This window comes from Mytilus edulis, chromosome 9 (assembly GCF_963676685.1).
Source record: "Mytilus edulis chromosome 9, xbMytEdul2.2, whole genome shotgun sequence".
Taxonomy (NCBI): domain Eukaryota; kingdom Metazoa; phylum Mollusca; class Bivalvia; order Mytilida; family Mytilidae; genus Mytilus; species Mytilus edulis.
This window is the reverse complement of record NC_092352.1, coordinates 57,347,192-57,361,915: the sequence shown is the minus strand read 5'-3', so window position 1 is coordinate 57,361,915 and position 14,724 is coordinate 57,347,192. Positions and strand designations below refer to the sequence as shown.

Here is a 14,724-nt window from a genome sequence, read left to right as displayed (position 1 = left end):
TTAACACGGGTCAGCCATTTATCGTCCCCTTTCGACGGACTATCATCGTTTCCTCAAGACCATACTCGCAGATGGTGTCAAGGGAAAGCCGAAAATTGAGTTCCCGAAATTTTCATCCCAAACGGGAATCGAACCAGAAACCTTTGTGTTAGTAGTCCGATGCACTAACCACTACACCACGGCTCTCTTTACAAAATGCTGCATTAATATAACTGATGCCATATACAGGCTTACAACCTATACCCATAGTGATAATCATATTTGCATTTATTTTTAAGATGGTCCTTTGGTATTGTTTTATGGGAAGTTGTTACTCTCGGTAAGTGTTAAACGTAGAATATTTGTATCAAAATAACATGTAATTTACAATGAAATATGAACAGTACAACAAGTAGAATGCTTCAAGCAACAAATCGATGATAATACTTCATAAAATCAAATAAAAGATTTTCTTGGCGGACTAAATGCATTGAAAATTTAAACAACAAAAAACTGAAATTCCTGGAAAATTTAGAACGGATCTCTTTTCAGATTCCAAAATTAAGAGCATTAAACGAATGAAAAACAACCGTATAGGCTTCAAATTAAGTTATTGGTCCACAAAATTGACATATAAGCACGTTTACATCCATGGTACATTGTATTACATTTACATTTTGATGTTGAGACTAACTGTCTAGGCATTTCTGACGATATTAAATCTATAATTGCTTATCAAACAAAGCACACTTTCACATCACTTTTCGATTAAATTTGATCGGATTTCAAGTTTTAAAATAAATAAATCTACTTCGTAAATTATTATATTTTGTAGAACATTTCACCTGTAACAATAAACTGTATATAAATTATTATCGTTAAACATATGATTTATCAGCTTGGTCTTTGTTTTTTTATATCAGGTGCACCGCCATATCCGGGTGTTCCACCAGAGCGTCTTTATAACCTATTATTGGCAGGCTATCGTATGGACAGACCTGAAAATTGTTCTGATGAGCTGTAAGTCAAATTAACCAGTAGTAGTTCACCCATGTTCAAATCTTATAAATCGATTAGAAAATAACAATCAGGTTACAAACATAAACTGATAGAATCGCTAGTATTCTGAATATCAAGCAAATGTAAATTTCAATTGGTTATTTTTATTTTCATGACATTCTCAAATAAAATTAGAATATGAAATTACATTTAGAAGAAAACCAATCCTTTTACTTCATTTTAGTTACAAAAGATTTTATTTTAGTTTTCTAATTACTTTGTAATCAGCAGAGACACGTTTTTGTCGTCAAAAATGTGATCGTCTCCACAAATAGACCCATTCTAAGATAATGTAATGTGTTTTAAATAACTCCCAGATATAAACTAGAAACAATCCTATATCAAATTGCTAATTTTTCAATTTTATGGCACCATCAATTCAATTTAGGTGAAAAAGTATGTCTCATTAGATTTGTTCAGTTTGCTCATTTGTATTCTTAAAAGACAATTGTAAAGTTATAAAGCTGTAAACATGTCAAAACAACATGTTTTGCGACGGAACAGTTTTGAGTTTCTAACATAGATACTAGTTCAAGGTGAAATGGCATCAAGGTCATTTGTATGTTTTAAATCGAAAAACCAACTTGAGTGAAATATTTTGAACATTTTTTTCACACTGATGTGTTAAATACTCCTAGTTGTAAGAATAACAAAAATCACGAACTATGAATAAATAAACTTATCATATTGAATATGAACGTAATAGTATAGAATAATGACAAGTTGTCCGAGTTTGTCATACTTTTGGTCGGCGTTACATTTGCGCGAATTGTCCTATGTTTGCACTACCAAACACATTTCACTTCCGAAAAGATAAAATTTAATAAAAATAATAATGATAAAAAATGAAATGACATTGTCAGAATGACATTCAAGAGGGAGTTTACAATTACAGAGACATTTTAAGGGAAACATCCTTGAATTTCGATACTCTTTCCGTGTAGATATATAAATAAATATGCAATGTAAGAACTGATCGCGAATACAAAGTTTTGATTTAGGGAAAACAATGAGCACAATAGTGAAATTAACGATCGTAGATGACAACAAATCATCCTGCTTGTTATTCTTCAAGTTAATTTTACTACGTATATTAAAATACGCTGTAGCAATACTCTATTTAGTGAGAGGTAAACATTAAGGTGAGTTCGGGCAAACGTCAAACCATATGTTCGCGCCAATGTAACATCTGTTCAAATTCAAATTGTACAAAGTCCAAGAATATAGATTTAATAAAAATTTAATTTATTGATTGTAGATATGCTGTGATGCAGAAATGTTGGAAAACAGACCCACAGGATAGACCAACATTTTCAAAACTTGCAGATATATTTGATAGAATGTTGCAGCAAAGAACGGTACTATTTAATAAATATATGTATATAAAGTATATACAATATCAATACCAAATAAATTATAGCAAGCATACATGTGTCCATTGAACTATAATATAATAATAGAATTTCAAGATGAACTGTCTTACTTTTTTATTCAATCAAAACTGCATTTCTGTCAATTTTGCTAAGTAAACGGATTGTTTATATAAAAACTTACCGACTGGAGCTGTAAATAAATGTTATGATAGTTACACTAAATCGCCGGATGTGACGATTCCAGAGCAATGCGCATCAATTGGAGGAGCACATCTGAACATTCCTCATATTTGTTTGGACTGTGCTGTGACGATTCCAGAGTAATGCACATCAATTGGAGGAGCACATCTGAACATTCCTCATATTTGTTTGGACCATGCTGCTATTTTTTTTATTTCAACAATAGATTTTATGAATTTCTATTTGTCCTTTCATGTTATTGTTTTCTTCACGGTTGTCTCTCTTTAGTTATCTTTTTTTTTTTATTTTTTGACATTCAAAATTAAGAATAGTAAAATATCACTTGTGCTGTCACAAACATGAAAATACGGATGTTTTGTGTTATTAAAATTTGCTGTTACTAAATGATAGAAATTATTATAATTTAAGGAATGTATCTCCCTCATGCAGAGCTCTGATTCCTTTCACGGATTTGACTATACTTTTTGGACCTTTTGGATAATAGCTCTTCATCTTTTATATAAGCTTTGGATTTCAAATTTTTTGGCCACGAGCATCACTGAAGAGACATGTATTGTCGAAATGCGCATCTGGTGCAAGAAAATTGGTATCGTTAATTTTATTATAGACATTGTCTCTAATTACATATACGATATGCAATAATATAATACCAAACTTTTGCATGGCTTTAGCCTGGTACACCCTTGAAATCAGTTACCCTCAGAGAGTTCTCATATTATACCAATCTCAGTTTTGAAAAGACTGCTTTAACTATGTAAATAAACTATAAAAAAAAACATTTGATAGAGCTAAAAACTTTTACAGGAGTATCTAGAACTGACGGGTGGTTTTGAAGATGATACATCAGACCTCTTTGGCAGTCGATATGCTCCATCAGTATCGGGTAAGTAAAGTGTTTAATTTGTTGAATTTAGCAGTTGTATTTTACATTTGTATCAGCGTTAATTTGATTGATTAAGATCAGATTTTACCAAGATTTTCGCTCTATTCTCTTTTCAGAAAGTAGAACCCTATCATTACACCAAAGACATATCATTTATAACTTATATGACTAATACATCAGAAAAAAACTGTTTGCTCTTGTCAGCAACAGTTGTTTGCAACAGTGAATGACTTTGAGATAACTATGACTTATTAGTATATTCTACTTTTATTTCCAAATTCTCCGTCCGTGCAGTATAAACAGTACAGGTACTTAAGGTGGTACCTAACACTACAGGGAGATAACTCTGTAAAATCAGCAGAACGTTTTAATGACGTTGTGTTCTTAAGGGAATATTAAGCTTCTCAATGATCAAAATTGTAGTTTGTCAAAATGCTATATAACCAGTGTAATTTTTCTGATTAAACGGTTGGTTCAAAGTTTTTGAAATTCTTATATTTTTGTTAAAGGGTCAAAGTAAATACTTTGACAAAATTCAATGAAAATTAAACGAGCCAAATTAATTTTAGTTAAAGTGTTGGGTACCACCTTAAGAAATGATTAAGAGCTAATTTTTTTTTTATCGCTGTCGTATTCATCGGGTCTAGATATGTTTGTATTCTATGTAATATGTTCTGTTGGTTATTATATTATAAACCGTCAAGTACAAAAATTAAAAAAGTCTTCAGAAAGCCATTTTGACTTGGTTGTGCGTTATGCAATATCGATATTACAGGATATGTTCCATTTGTTTGAAGCATAATCCCGTCCAATTTTGTTCGATTTAAACATCATCTAATTTTATCACCGAATATGTACTTACCTTGAGCAATACGTCGGGTGCCACTTGAGCACGGTATAATAACCCTTCCGGAGAAGCTGAGATCAACGCAGGTTCGTGGTGGCGTTCATATTGTCCTGTCTTTAGTTTTCTATGTATTTTATGTTGGTCTGTATGCATTTTTCTCTAAAGTTATGCTTTTATATTTAATAGTATTTGTTTTATTTTCAGGGATTTCTATACTTGGTAGTCGGCCTTTACCTGTACATTCCGAACCTACACCTATGGACAATAGGAACAGTGGAAGTTCATATCTTACGCCAGCATTAACTAACCCTATTGATACAAACACTAGATTTTCAGACTCTACGTTGTCAAAACGTGAACAAAGTGAAACTTCAGAGATGGCGTCTTTACTGATTGACAATAGAAGTAAAAACCCTTTTATTAATGAAGGTCTAGTCAGTCCCAAAGCGGAACAAACGGTTGTGTGAACTAATTTATATTGTTATGTGTACATATTGAAATTGTTTAATTGATCTAGTCATGCTTTTCTGTGATGGAGTCCATATATACATTATAACCTATATATAATTATGCAATGAACTTCAAACAAATATTTGTCTATGTAGATATTCTTATATATTATCTGAATATTTGATATGAAAATGTATAAAATATGCTTGAGCTGTGGTTTCTGTTATTAAGTAATTACATTGAATAGGTCATATAGATCAAACTAAATCTCAAGGAAAAAAAGGAACATGTACATGTATGTACATGTATTTTCATGTGTATCTGTACATACGTATTATTTGTATCATAATCAGAATTTCCTTTTGGTATGATACCAACCTTTGCCTATAGTATAACTTGTACCAAAATATATTTGATAAATTGTAGCCTTAAATTGTTCATTCTGAGCGCAATCACAGTACATTGTTGGTGCAAAAGGAAGTCAATTACGGCCCAAAGTTAAAATGGTTTTATTAATAGTTTTCTGTCATTAATATTTGATGTTATACGGTCAAATTTCCGCTTCTTGTGACACAATGCCAAACAGCATATACAATAAAACTTGTATATATATATATATATATGAATATAAATAATGATCATTAAATGTAATGTAAATAAATGTATTTGTCTAATGATTAAGACGATAAAGATATATTATTTAACTTGATGTATACTACTCGGCTTGGGTAGCTGCTTTGTGAATTAAAAGCTACAATTATTTATAAAATCAAATGTCTGTCAAGCCTTAACAGCAGCCAAAGTAAAGAAGAGTGCCATTATTTATCAAATGTGCGTTCATCATTTTCGAAATAAGGTCACAAATTGGGTACAAAAATTGCAGACAGTATATTCTGCATACATGTAACCATATTTATAACTGTCAAAACTTTTTTATTATGTCTGATAAAATATTGTGATATTAGTTCCATGAACAGTGTGACTTAATAGAAACGGGTATGTAGATGATTAGTTCTAAAAATCATTATATTTTAGAGATTTTGGTTCTTTTTCTGGTAGTGAATATATGATGGATGATATTGACAGTCATTATCATATCGTTTAATAAAGTTAATGTTATTACTATATGTATTTCCAATAACTGGTCATGGCTTTAATTGCAACGCGAGAATTGACTCAAGTGTAGACTTTTCCTAAATTACATTTTACATGTAAAAAATACGAAATAAAGTTGTTAGGAATTTTAAGAACAGTTTTTTTTAAATAAAAACCTTATTATATAAAAAAATTTGAAGCATTTCTGCCTTTCGTTTACTTAATTTCTTGGACATAGTGTGAAAAAATATGAGATTATTTACCTTCACTCTTTAGCCTCTTTGACTATCCCTTCATTTAGAATATGAAGAAAAGAAATTGGCACTACCTTTTTAACCTCTTTGACTTTCCAATAGCATAGTTTTGATAATTTTGCATTTTAGTTTTTATTTAAACTATACTGTCTTAAGAAATCAAAATGTCGAACTCTATTTTTATACATGGTACATTTGCTTACAATTTTACGGGTATCGGTACATTCCAGTTATTTTGTTAACTATCTGTTTGAAAAAAAGATACCTGCTAGCAACTGCACCAATTGTATTTAATTAATTAGGATGTAGAGAAAGATAACTCAAGAAAAATTATTTGACATTTTGGATGAAACTAGATTAAAAATAACAATAATGTTGGTGCATTTCCGTTTCTACAGCAGCGATAAGGCGTACATATTAATGGCTTTCATTTGTATGGAAAGATTTTTCTTTTTCATTTTTACATCATTGTTTTCATAAATCAAGCCCATATGTGCAACATTCTCAGACAAAACAAGTTTGTTTGAATTTAACTCAAGTTTATGCATAAATAGTATCATGTATGCAAACTATTAACACAAACAAAAATCACAAATTAATCATACAGTTTATAGTGTTGTTATTTTGAGTTGTAAATTGGAATGGGTTTGCTTTACCGTGTAATGGAAATGTATATTAATATCTTACATTTGTTGTCAATGATTTGAATAAATGCAGTATTTCTGACAATTCTATCTTTTGTTTTTATTCCGCTATATTGATTTATTAACTATTGTTCGTAGATATAAGAAGATGTGATATGAGTGGCAATGAGACAACTCTGCATCAACGGCACAATTTGTAAAAAGTAAACCATTATAAGTCAAAGTACGGCGTTAAAAAAGAGGGACAAAAGATATCAAAGGGAGAGTCAAACTCATAAATCTAAAACAAACTGACAACGCCATGGCTAAAAATGAAAAAGACAAACAACAGCACACATGACACAACATAGAAAACTAAAGAATAAACAACACGAACTCCACCAAAAAACTAGGGGTGATCTCAGGTGCTCCGGAAGTAAACTATTGTTACCTATTTCTGTATTCACTTTAATATTGTGTGCTCCAAAAAAGTGTCATTGAATACTAAGGAAGCAATCAAAAACCGTCATTCAAAGGAAAGAAGGAAAATATACCATGGCTAAAATGAAAAGCAACAAAAAGACAGTTTAATAGAAAACTACTAAGACAACGCAAGATTTCAAATCAGAAACAAGAACCAGTGTGAACTATTGCGTTCAAAAGAGTTTGCAATTACCGCTCTATTGCTCTATATGCATGTTACTCGTGTCGGCTAAAAGCTATACAGTGCTTATGTTTGAAATGTTCATGTAACTGACATAAAAACAAAATTGTCTATTATATTCTCATAGCAAGTAAACATTCAGTATTAAGTTGTTCTGGTTGATATTACATTTGAGGAATAGAGTGTCGGATTTTGACTATGAAAAGTGGAATATGACGACGGTCATATGTGACATCGATATATATCAATGGTCAATTACATCATAATGGCGATCGCAAAACGTTCGATGGAATTATTTTAACTTTAACATTGGATCCCCAAGTTTAATGGCTTTCTTGAAAAGTAGCAACTCGCTATCATGGCTGGAACCGTATAGCCTTAAACCAGCATAAAGACATATGCAGCTTCATCCTTGTATCAATTCTGATTTTTCGCAAATCATCGATGCGTTTGTAAAAAATTCGCAGCGATTGCTTCCCCTTTACAGTGAACACGTTTTAACTATGTACGTGCCTTTCAGAAATCATGATAGACATTCATTTGGAAATTTATACTCCTTATACAAGGTTCCCCGACTTTGTGAATTGTAATGCCATTAAAGAAAGGTGTTATCTTTACTAATTTTAACAAACTAACTTGAATAAAAATTTCAGAAAGTATCTTTTACCTGACTGTGTCGGTACGGTGTGATTTATGTGTACACATATGCATGTATGCATCTTGACTGTATAAAAAAATCCTGTTTTTCTTCAAACTGCAATAGAGCATGTTGCACAATGGTAACCTCAAGAAACAATGTTATTTATCCTAAAATAAATTTAAAATAATTTGAAATCTGGATGATAACAACTGAAAGAGGGTATAATTCTTTAAAATTACACGAAGCACAAACCATTGAAAACCATTGAAAAGGACTTGACTCATCAAAAGAAGACAAAACTAAAACTGACATAAATACTGCGGATCTTAGAGGGACAAAAAACGTGTTTGAAGCCAAGAACAATTAATAAAAAATCATTTTATCCTAGACAAAACTATACTCATTACGTGCAAACTGGCAAACAATAAAGGAGGTTGAATTAAGGATAGATAGCAATTTTTATACATGTTATAGTGAAGCAAGTGTCGCAGAGTAAGAAACGCAAGCATTACTAGCAATATCAAACTTGAGGTCATCAATGCTCTTTAACATTGTACTTTATAAGCCTTGTATCGTTGATGTTTTTTTTATATCCATTGAGTGGATGTAACTGTTGGTGGATATTCCATCTCCCTCTATAGTACCATTGCCAAAAAGTCGGTATTTCAGCATTGAGGGGATTTATCATTCAGTTTGATATGGTAATATTAATAGATCAACCCTTTACAAAACTTTCAATTGTTCGAAATATTTCAATGAGTATTTGAGATTCGAGTGTCACTGAATAGTCTTTGCAGATGAAACGCATGTCTGGCATGTCTTACTACATTTCAGGAAGTCAATTTTCGACTCTCCCTTGACATTATCTGCGAGTATGTTCTTGAGGAAACGATGATAGTCCGACGGAAGGGGACGATAAATGGCTGACCCGTGTTAAGAGAAAGCCATATCTCTTGCACGTTAAAGACACCCTTGTAGATTTCGAAAAAGAGTAGGCTAATGCCGCTACAAGGCAGCACTCGCACCCGCAAAGTGGAAAGGGATTAATATAAGTTGCAAAACTTGTTTCCCAATGCACTATAAATGAATATGTTTAAACTAAACTTACAATTAGAGTAAGGTATGTTTGGTGTTGTTTTTTTTTTAACAAGCACTGGGTCGGTGGTTCATTCCCGATGGCATCGTTACAAGCCTAGTAATCAGCATTATGGTGTAGACATGATTTATTATAGATATTGAGATTTATGAATTAGCCAATTATAAAACAATAAGTTGTTCGCTACAATACGATCGCTTCCTCAGGAAATTTTTACCTTAGATGCATTTGGTAATTCTTTTTGGAACTTTTGGTCGTCGTACTTTGTGCCATTTGACGTTTTTGAATGAATGTAACTTCTGTGTCCTTTGCAGACGAAACGCGATTCTGACGTACAAAATTATAAGCCTGGTATCTTCGGTAAGATTTGTTTAAATTGTTTTCAGATAGACAACTCAGTCATACTATTGCCTTTCCATATCTTGCGCTAAGATAGTGGAATAATATAGCACTTTTCAGCAATAATTCAATCATTATTGCTGATTGTTAAGCTGTTTCAAGATTTAAATCCATTAAGGTCCAGTGATTTGTATATTCTTTATATATGTTTATAAAGTTCTCAAGAAACGACGGAGTAAATCTGTTATACATATCAAAAATGTGCTATGGGTGAATAGCTTGTTTAAAGACGCCTTCCTTTCAGCCTGTGAATAATTCAATTTGATATAGCGGAAAAGGGGAGGTAATCGAAATCTGAAAAATAGACTTATAAAAGTTGTACATCAACAGAATTGGTTCAATGATAAAACATGAACCTTTTTTGAATTAGTTGACAATTGAATTTTGATGTTGATATATTTTTTAAAAATGACCAACATATGGTCAACCGTCTACAATACTGTTGATAACGATGAATAATAATTTTAAAAAAGGGCGAATTTGTGCTTGTTTACGTCAATGATACAGCAACTTGACAAAGCATGAAAAGAAATATGTCCTTTAATCTGTGTATCTTTTTGACGTGAAGGGCTGAATTGATACATGTGCAATGAATGGATATAGTCCTTCGTAGTATTACTAGTACTAGATTTTTTTTAGTGGTTGAAGACTATAAACCTTAGTTATCACACACAAAAAATTATCAATTTTCGAAGATATGCATTTTAATCATCCAACTTGAAAGACTGTCGTCAAGTACTTTTAGTAAAAAAAATAGCTATTCGAACACACCTACTCTGTTTTATGATTCATTAGATAGGTATTTCACCTGACCCATGTATTTCATCTTTTAGTACCGTGATTTTTTAGTTTATAAAGTCAACCTGTAACTTTGATATATAAGAATGATGAGATGATGTATCAAATATTCTTGCTTTGTACGTTTTCAAGACAAAATATTCAACTCAGACACGCCCTAACATAAAAAGGTGCACTCGATTTTCTCTTTTCGATACAATTGTTATCCATTTTTTTAGATTTTTTTCTTGAGTCATATAATGGAAGGGCAGCCAGACACGAAAATTACTGAACTTATAGATTGATATGTTCTCCGTCCGTGGTATTTAAAAAAAAAAATCGGAAGTCAGAGGCGGATCCAGGGGGTGGTCACCAGGTGCCGGTGACCACCAACTGGGTTTGTAACAAGAGGCTCTCAAGAGCCTGAATCGCTCACCTGGTAAACAATGCCTTATTGAACATATTGAACCATGCCAGGCAAACATGTACAGCTAACAATTCTTCAATATTACAAATATATATGACTTACTGTTTATAAATAAAGAAAATGAGACCAAAACACAAACACTTAAAACTTAGCAATGGACTGTGAAAATGAGGTCAAGTTCAAATAAAACCTGCGTAACCGACATATAGATCATAAAATATTTTCATACACCAAATATAGTTGACCTAATGCATAAAGTATTAAAAAAATAGACCAAAACTAAAAAAGTTAACTTTGACCACTGAATTATGAAAATGAGGTCAAGGTTAGATGACACCTGTCAGCTAGACATGTACACCTTACAATCATTCTATACACCAATTTTAGTAGACCTATTGCATATAGTATAAGAAAAACAGACCAAAACACAAAAACTTAACTATAACCACTGAACCATGAAAATGAGGTCAAGGTGAGATGACACCTGCCAGTTGGACATGTACACTTTACAGTTCTTCTATACACCAAATCTACTAGACTTATTGCTTATAGTATCTGAGATATGGACTTGACCACGAAAATTTAACGTTGTTCACTGATCCATGAAATGAGGTCGAGGTCAAGTGAAAACTGTCCGACAGGCATGAGGACCTTGCAAGGAACGCACGTACCAAATATAGTTATTCCATGTCAGATTTGCTCTAAATGCTTTCGTTTTTGAGATATAAGCCAAAAACTGCATTTGACCCCTATGTTCTATTTAAAGTAAGGGCGGCCATGTTTTTTGACGGATCAAAAATCGAAGCACACACTTTGTGCAGGATAATCTAAGGAACTATCATGCTAAGTTTCATCCAAATCCATTCAGTAGTTTCAGAGGAGAAGATTTTTTAAAGTTAGCAAATATGATGAGCAAATTGTGAAAAATTGTCATTAAAGGACATTTACACCTTAAGGGGTCAATTGACAATTTTGGTCATATTAACCTATTTGTAGATCTTACTTTGCTGATCATTTTTGCTGTTTACAGTTTATCTTCATCTATAATAATATTCAAGATAATGACCAAAAACTGCAAAATTTCCTTAAAATTACCAATTAAGTGGCAGCAACCCAACAATGGTTTGTTTGATTCATCTGAAAATTTCTGGGCTGATAGATCTTGACCTAATGAACATTTTTACCCCTTGTCAGATTTGCTCTAAATGCTTCCGTTTTTGAGATATAAGCCAAAAACTGCATTTGACCCCTATGTTCTATTTTAAGTAACGGCGGCCATGTTTTTTGACGGATCAAAAATCGAAGCACACACTTTGTGCAGGATAATCTAAGGAACAATCATTTTAAGTTTCATTCAAATCCATTCATTAGTTTCAGAGGAGAAGATGTTTGAAAAATTGTTAACGACGACGACGACGACGACGTCGACGACGGACGCCAAGTGATGAGAAAAGCTCACATGGCCTTTTAGGCCAGGTGAGCTAAAAATGGTGCACCATGTACCAAAGTGGTGCACCTTGAACATTTTGAAAAATAAATTCTTAACCTGAATACAGTCGTTATATTAGATCACTACGATCACTCAATTAATGCACTGATGCACGTGCATTACAATTTAGATTTAGAACTTGATGTGATCGTTGACATGTTTGCATCCAAGAAAAATGAAATTGGAATCATTTTTATATATCTGTGTATTCTATATTGTTGTAACTATTTTCATGATATCGATAAAAATAAAATCGAAAGGTGACCACCCACTGACAAATTCCTGGATCCGCCCCTGGAAGTTATGCATTTTCTACATCCAACTTGATAGATACCCATGTAGTCGACTTGATGTCAAATTGTTCTGCTTAACTATGTAATAGATAAATTGAAACCTTATGCAAATGGCGTTTTTAAAATAGACTTTTTCGTTATTGAGAAGAAAATTGGCATTTTATTTGTTTCTATTTACTTTAAAAAATTTTGTTACTATAGTAGATATTGCAGTAAGCATTTATCGCCTTCTCTAACAAAGAGCTTCGATTCTTTTGTTCTATTTCAACCGGGTTTCCGCCTGCAGTTTCAGCTTTGTAACCGACATTTTGTTAATAACATCATGCTGATCACATGCGCAATAATCTCCAACTGATTTGTCGAATGCATGGATCCAAATGAAGTAGAATACAATGTAATTGTCTTGCAAGAAAGTAATGTATCATCAAAGTTTTGTTTATTTGTGACAAATTGAACCATTTTTGAAAGTCACTGCTAGTTATTGACGAATTATCATTCAATATGTCATTTATGTCCATGTTTTCAACTTTAATAGTCAAAATCAAAGTTAATATATATATATATCGCTTTAATATTACCACAAAATACTATCAGTCGTACTAACAGTGCACCTCTTAAGAGTATTTCAAGTAGGGTTTGTGATCATAAGATTAATGCCACTTCAACAAATGTATGCTGAAAGGAACTGTTTATATTAATTTGAATTTCACAATCTTCCCTGTTTATTTGTTTATTTCAAGTAGTTTCCTTCTTCCTTGAATTGTGAAAATTCTAACACTATAGGGAGATAATTCTATAAGAATCAGCTGCACGTTTTTTAAAATCACATTCTATGATAAGCGAAATATTATAAGTTCCTCAATGATCAAAATTATTGTTTGTCTAGCTGTTACATATCCAACGTTTTTTTCTGGTATGTGTTCATGTTTTGGGAAATTTTTATTTTTTTGTTAAAGGGTCAAAGTAAATATTTTGTCAAAATTTTATGAAAATTAAATTTCCATTATTTTCGCGTTTCTGAATACTATGAACATACGTCTACTAGATTTAAAGTGTATTTGCTATTAGCTATCAATTTCTTCTCCTAGACGATCGCTGCTATATTATTTGGAGAGTCTCTATCAAAGAAATAATTATTGTCCTGTCCCCAAGTACTCTTATTAAATGTATGTGCTAATTTAAAATCGGAAGTCCTGTTTGACTTAAAAGCGAAATCGCGGACATTTTAAGCTTAGTTGAAAGTATGTTAGCTATTTTAGGATGAATTTTTGTAAAAGATTTTATATCTTGAGAATTTAAGAAATGATATCAGAAGTCATACAGGTGCATGGAGACAGGACAATATTTTTAAGGCCTCTCTCTCTTTCAAAGTCTGTTATTATTTTTTTTCCGTTATATTCCATTATTTTCGCATGTCTGTATACTTTGAACAAACGTATCTATATTAGAAATATTAAAGTGTATTTAATTTTCTAACTATCAATTCAAAGTTTCTTCTCCATGGCCATCACTGCTATATTATGTAGAGACTCTCTAAATATTATAGTATCATATTATTAATTCGTATATTTTAACAAATTTGATTCGTTTAGGGATAGTCACATGTTAAACTATATTTTCGAAGGTAGAGAGAAAACGGCGGATAGCAAAAAGCATATTGATCGGCAAAAAGCATATTGCACGGTTATTTTTAGAATATCTAAAAACCGATATACTTTGTGACGTCATGTAATGAATTTCAGGATATTGTTAACGTTTTGAAACAAATGATATCTGTGATCGATTATTTGACAAAAAAAAATCTTTAAATACATAAGATGTCCAAAAAAAAAAGTAAATGAAATAACAACTAATATGTTGTTATTGTCAAGGAGACAATGTAATATCTATAAAGTTCCAACAAACCTAAATGACGATTTTGATACATATATATGGTCGGAAATTAATAATATAACAAATATAGCCTTTGTATGAGGTCAATACAGGATATATCGACCCAAAGAAGTATATCGACCTCGGACTTCGTCCTCAGTCAATATACTTCTTTCGGGTCAATATATCCTTATATTATTAATTCGTATATTTTAACAAATTTGATTCGTTTAGGGATAGTCACATGTTAAACTATATTTTCGAAGGTAGAGAGAAAACGGCGGATAGCAAAAAGCATATTGA

The 14,724-nt window shown here is 31.9% G+C and overlaps 1 protein-coding gene across 1 annotated transcript in view; it reads left to right on the top strand.

Annotated features, from left to right (window-relative positions):
* The window catches only part of LOC139488621 (proto-oncogene tyrosine-protein kinase receptor Ret-like), a 75,277-nt gene extending 68,407 nt beyond the window's left edge, over positions 1 to 6,870 (top strand). Inside the window, exons 17-21 of the mRNA XM_071274353.1 lie at positions 279 to 319; positions 903 to 999; positions 2,297 to 2,396; positions 3,417 to 3,495; positions 4,547 to 6,870. Coding sequence (XP_071130454.1) covers positions 279 to 319; positions 903 to 999; positions 2,297 to 2,396; positions 3,417 to 3,495; positions 4,547 to 4,809 — 580 coding nt within the window. The 3' untranslated portion in view covers positions 4,810 to 6,870. The remainder of the gene's footprint in view (positions 1 to 278; positions 320 to 902; positions 1,000 to 2,296; positions 2,397 to 3,416; positions 3,496 to 4,546) is intronic.
* The last annotated feature ends 7,854 nt before the right edge of the window (positions 6,871 to 14,724 follow it).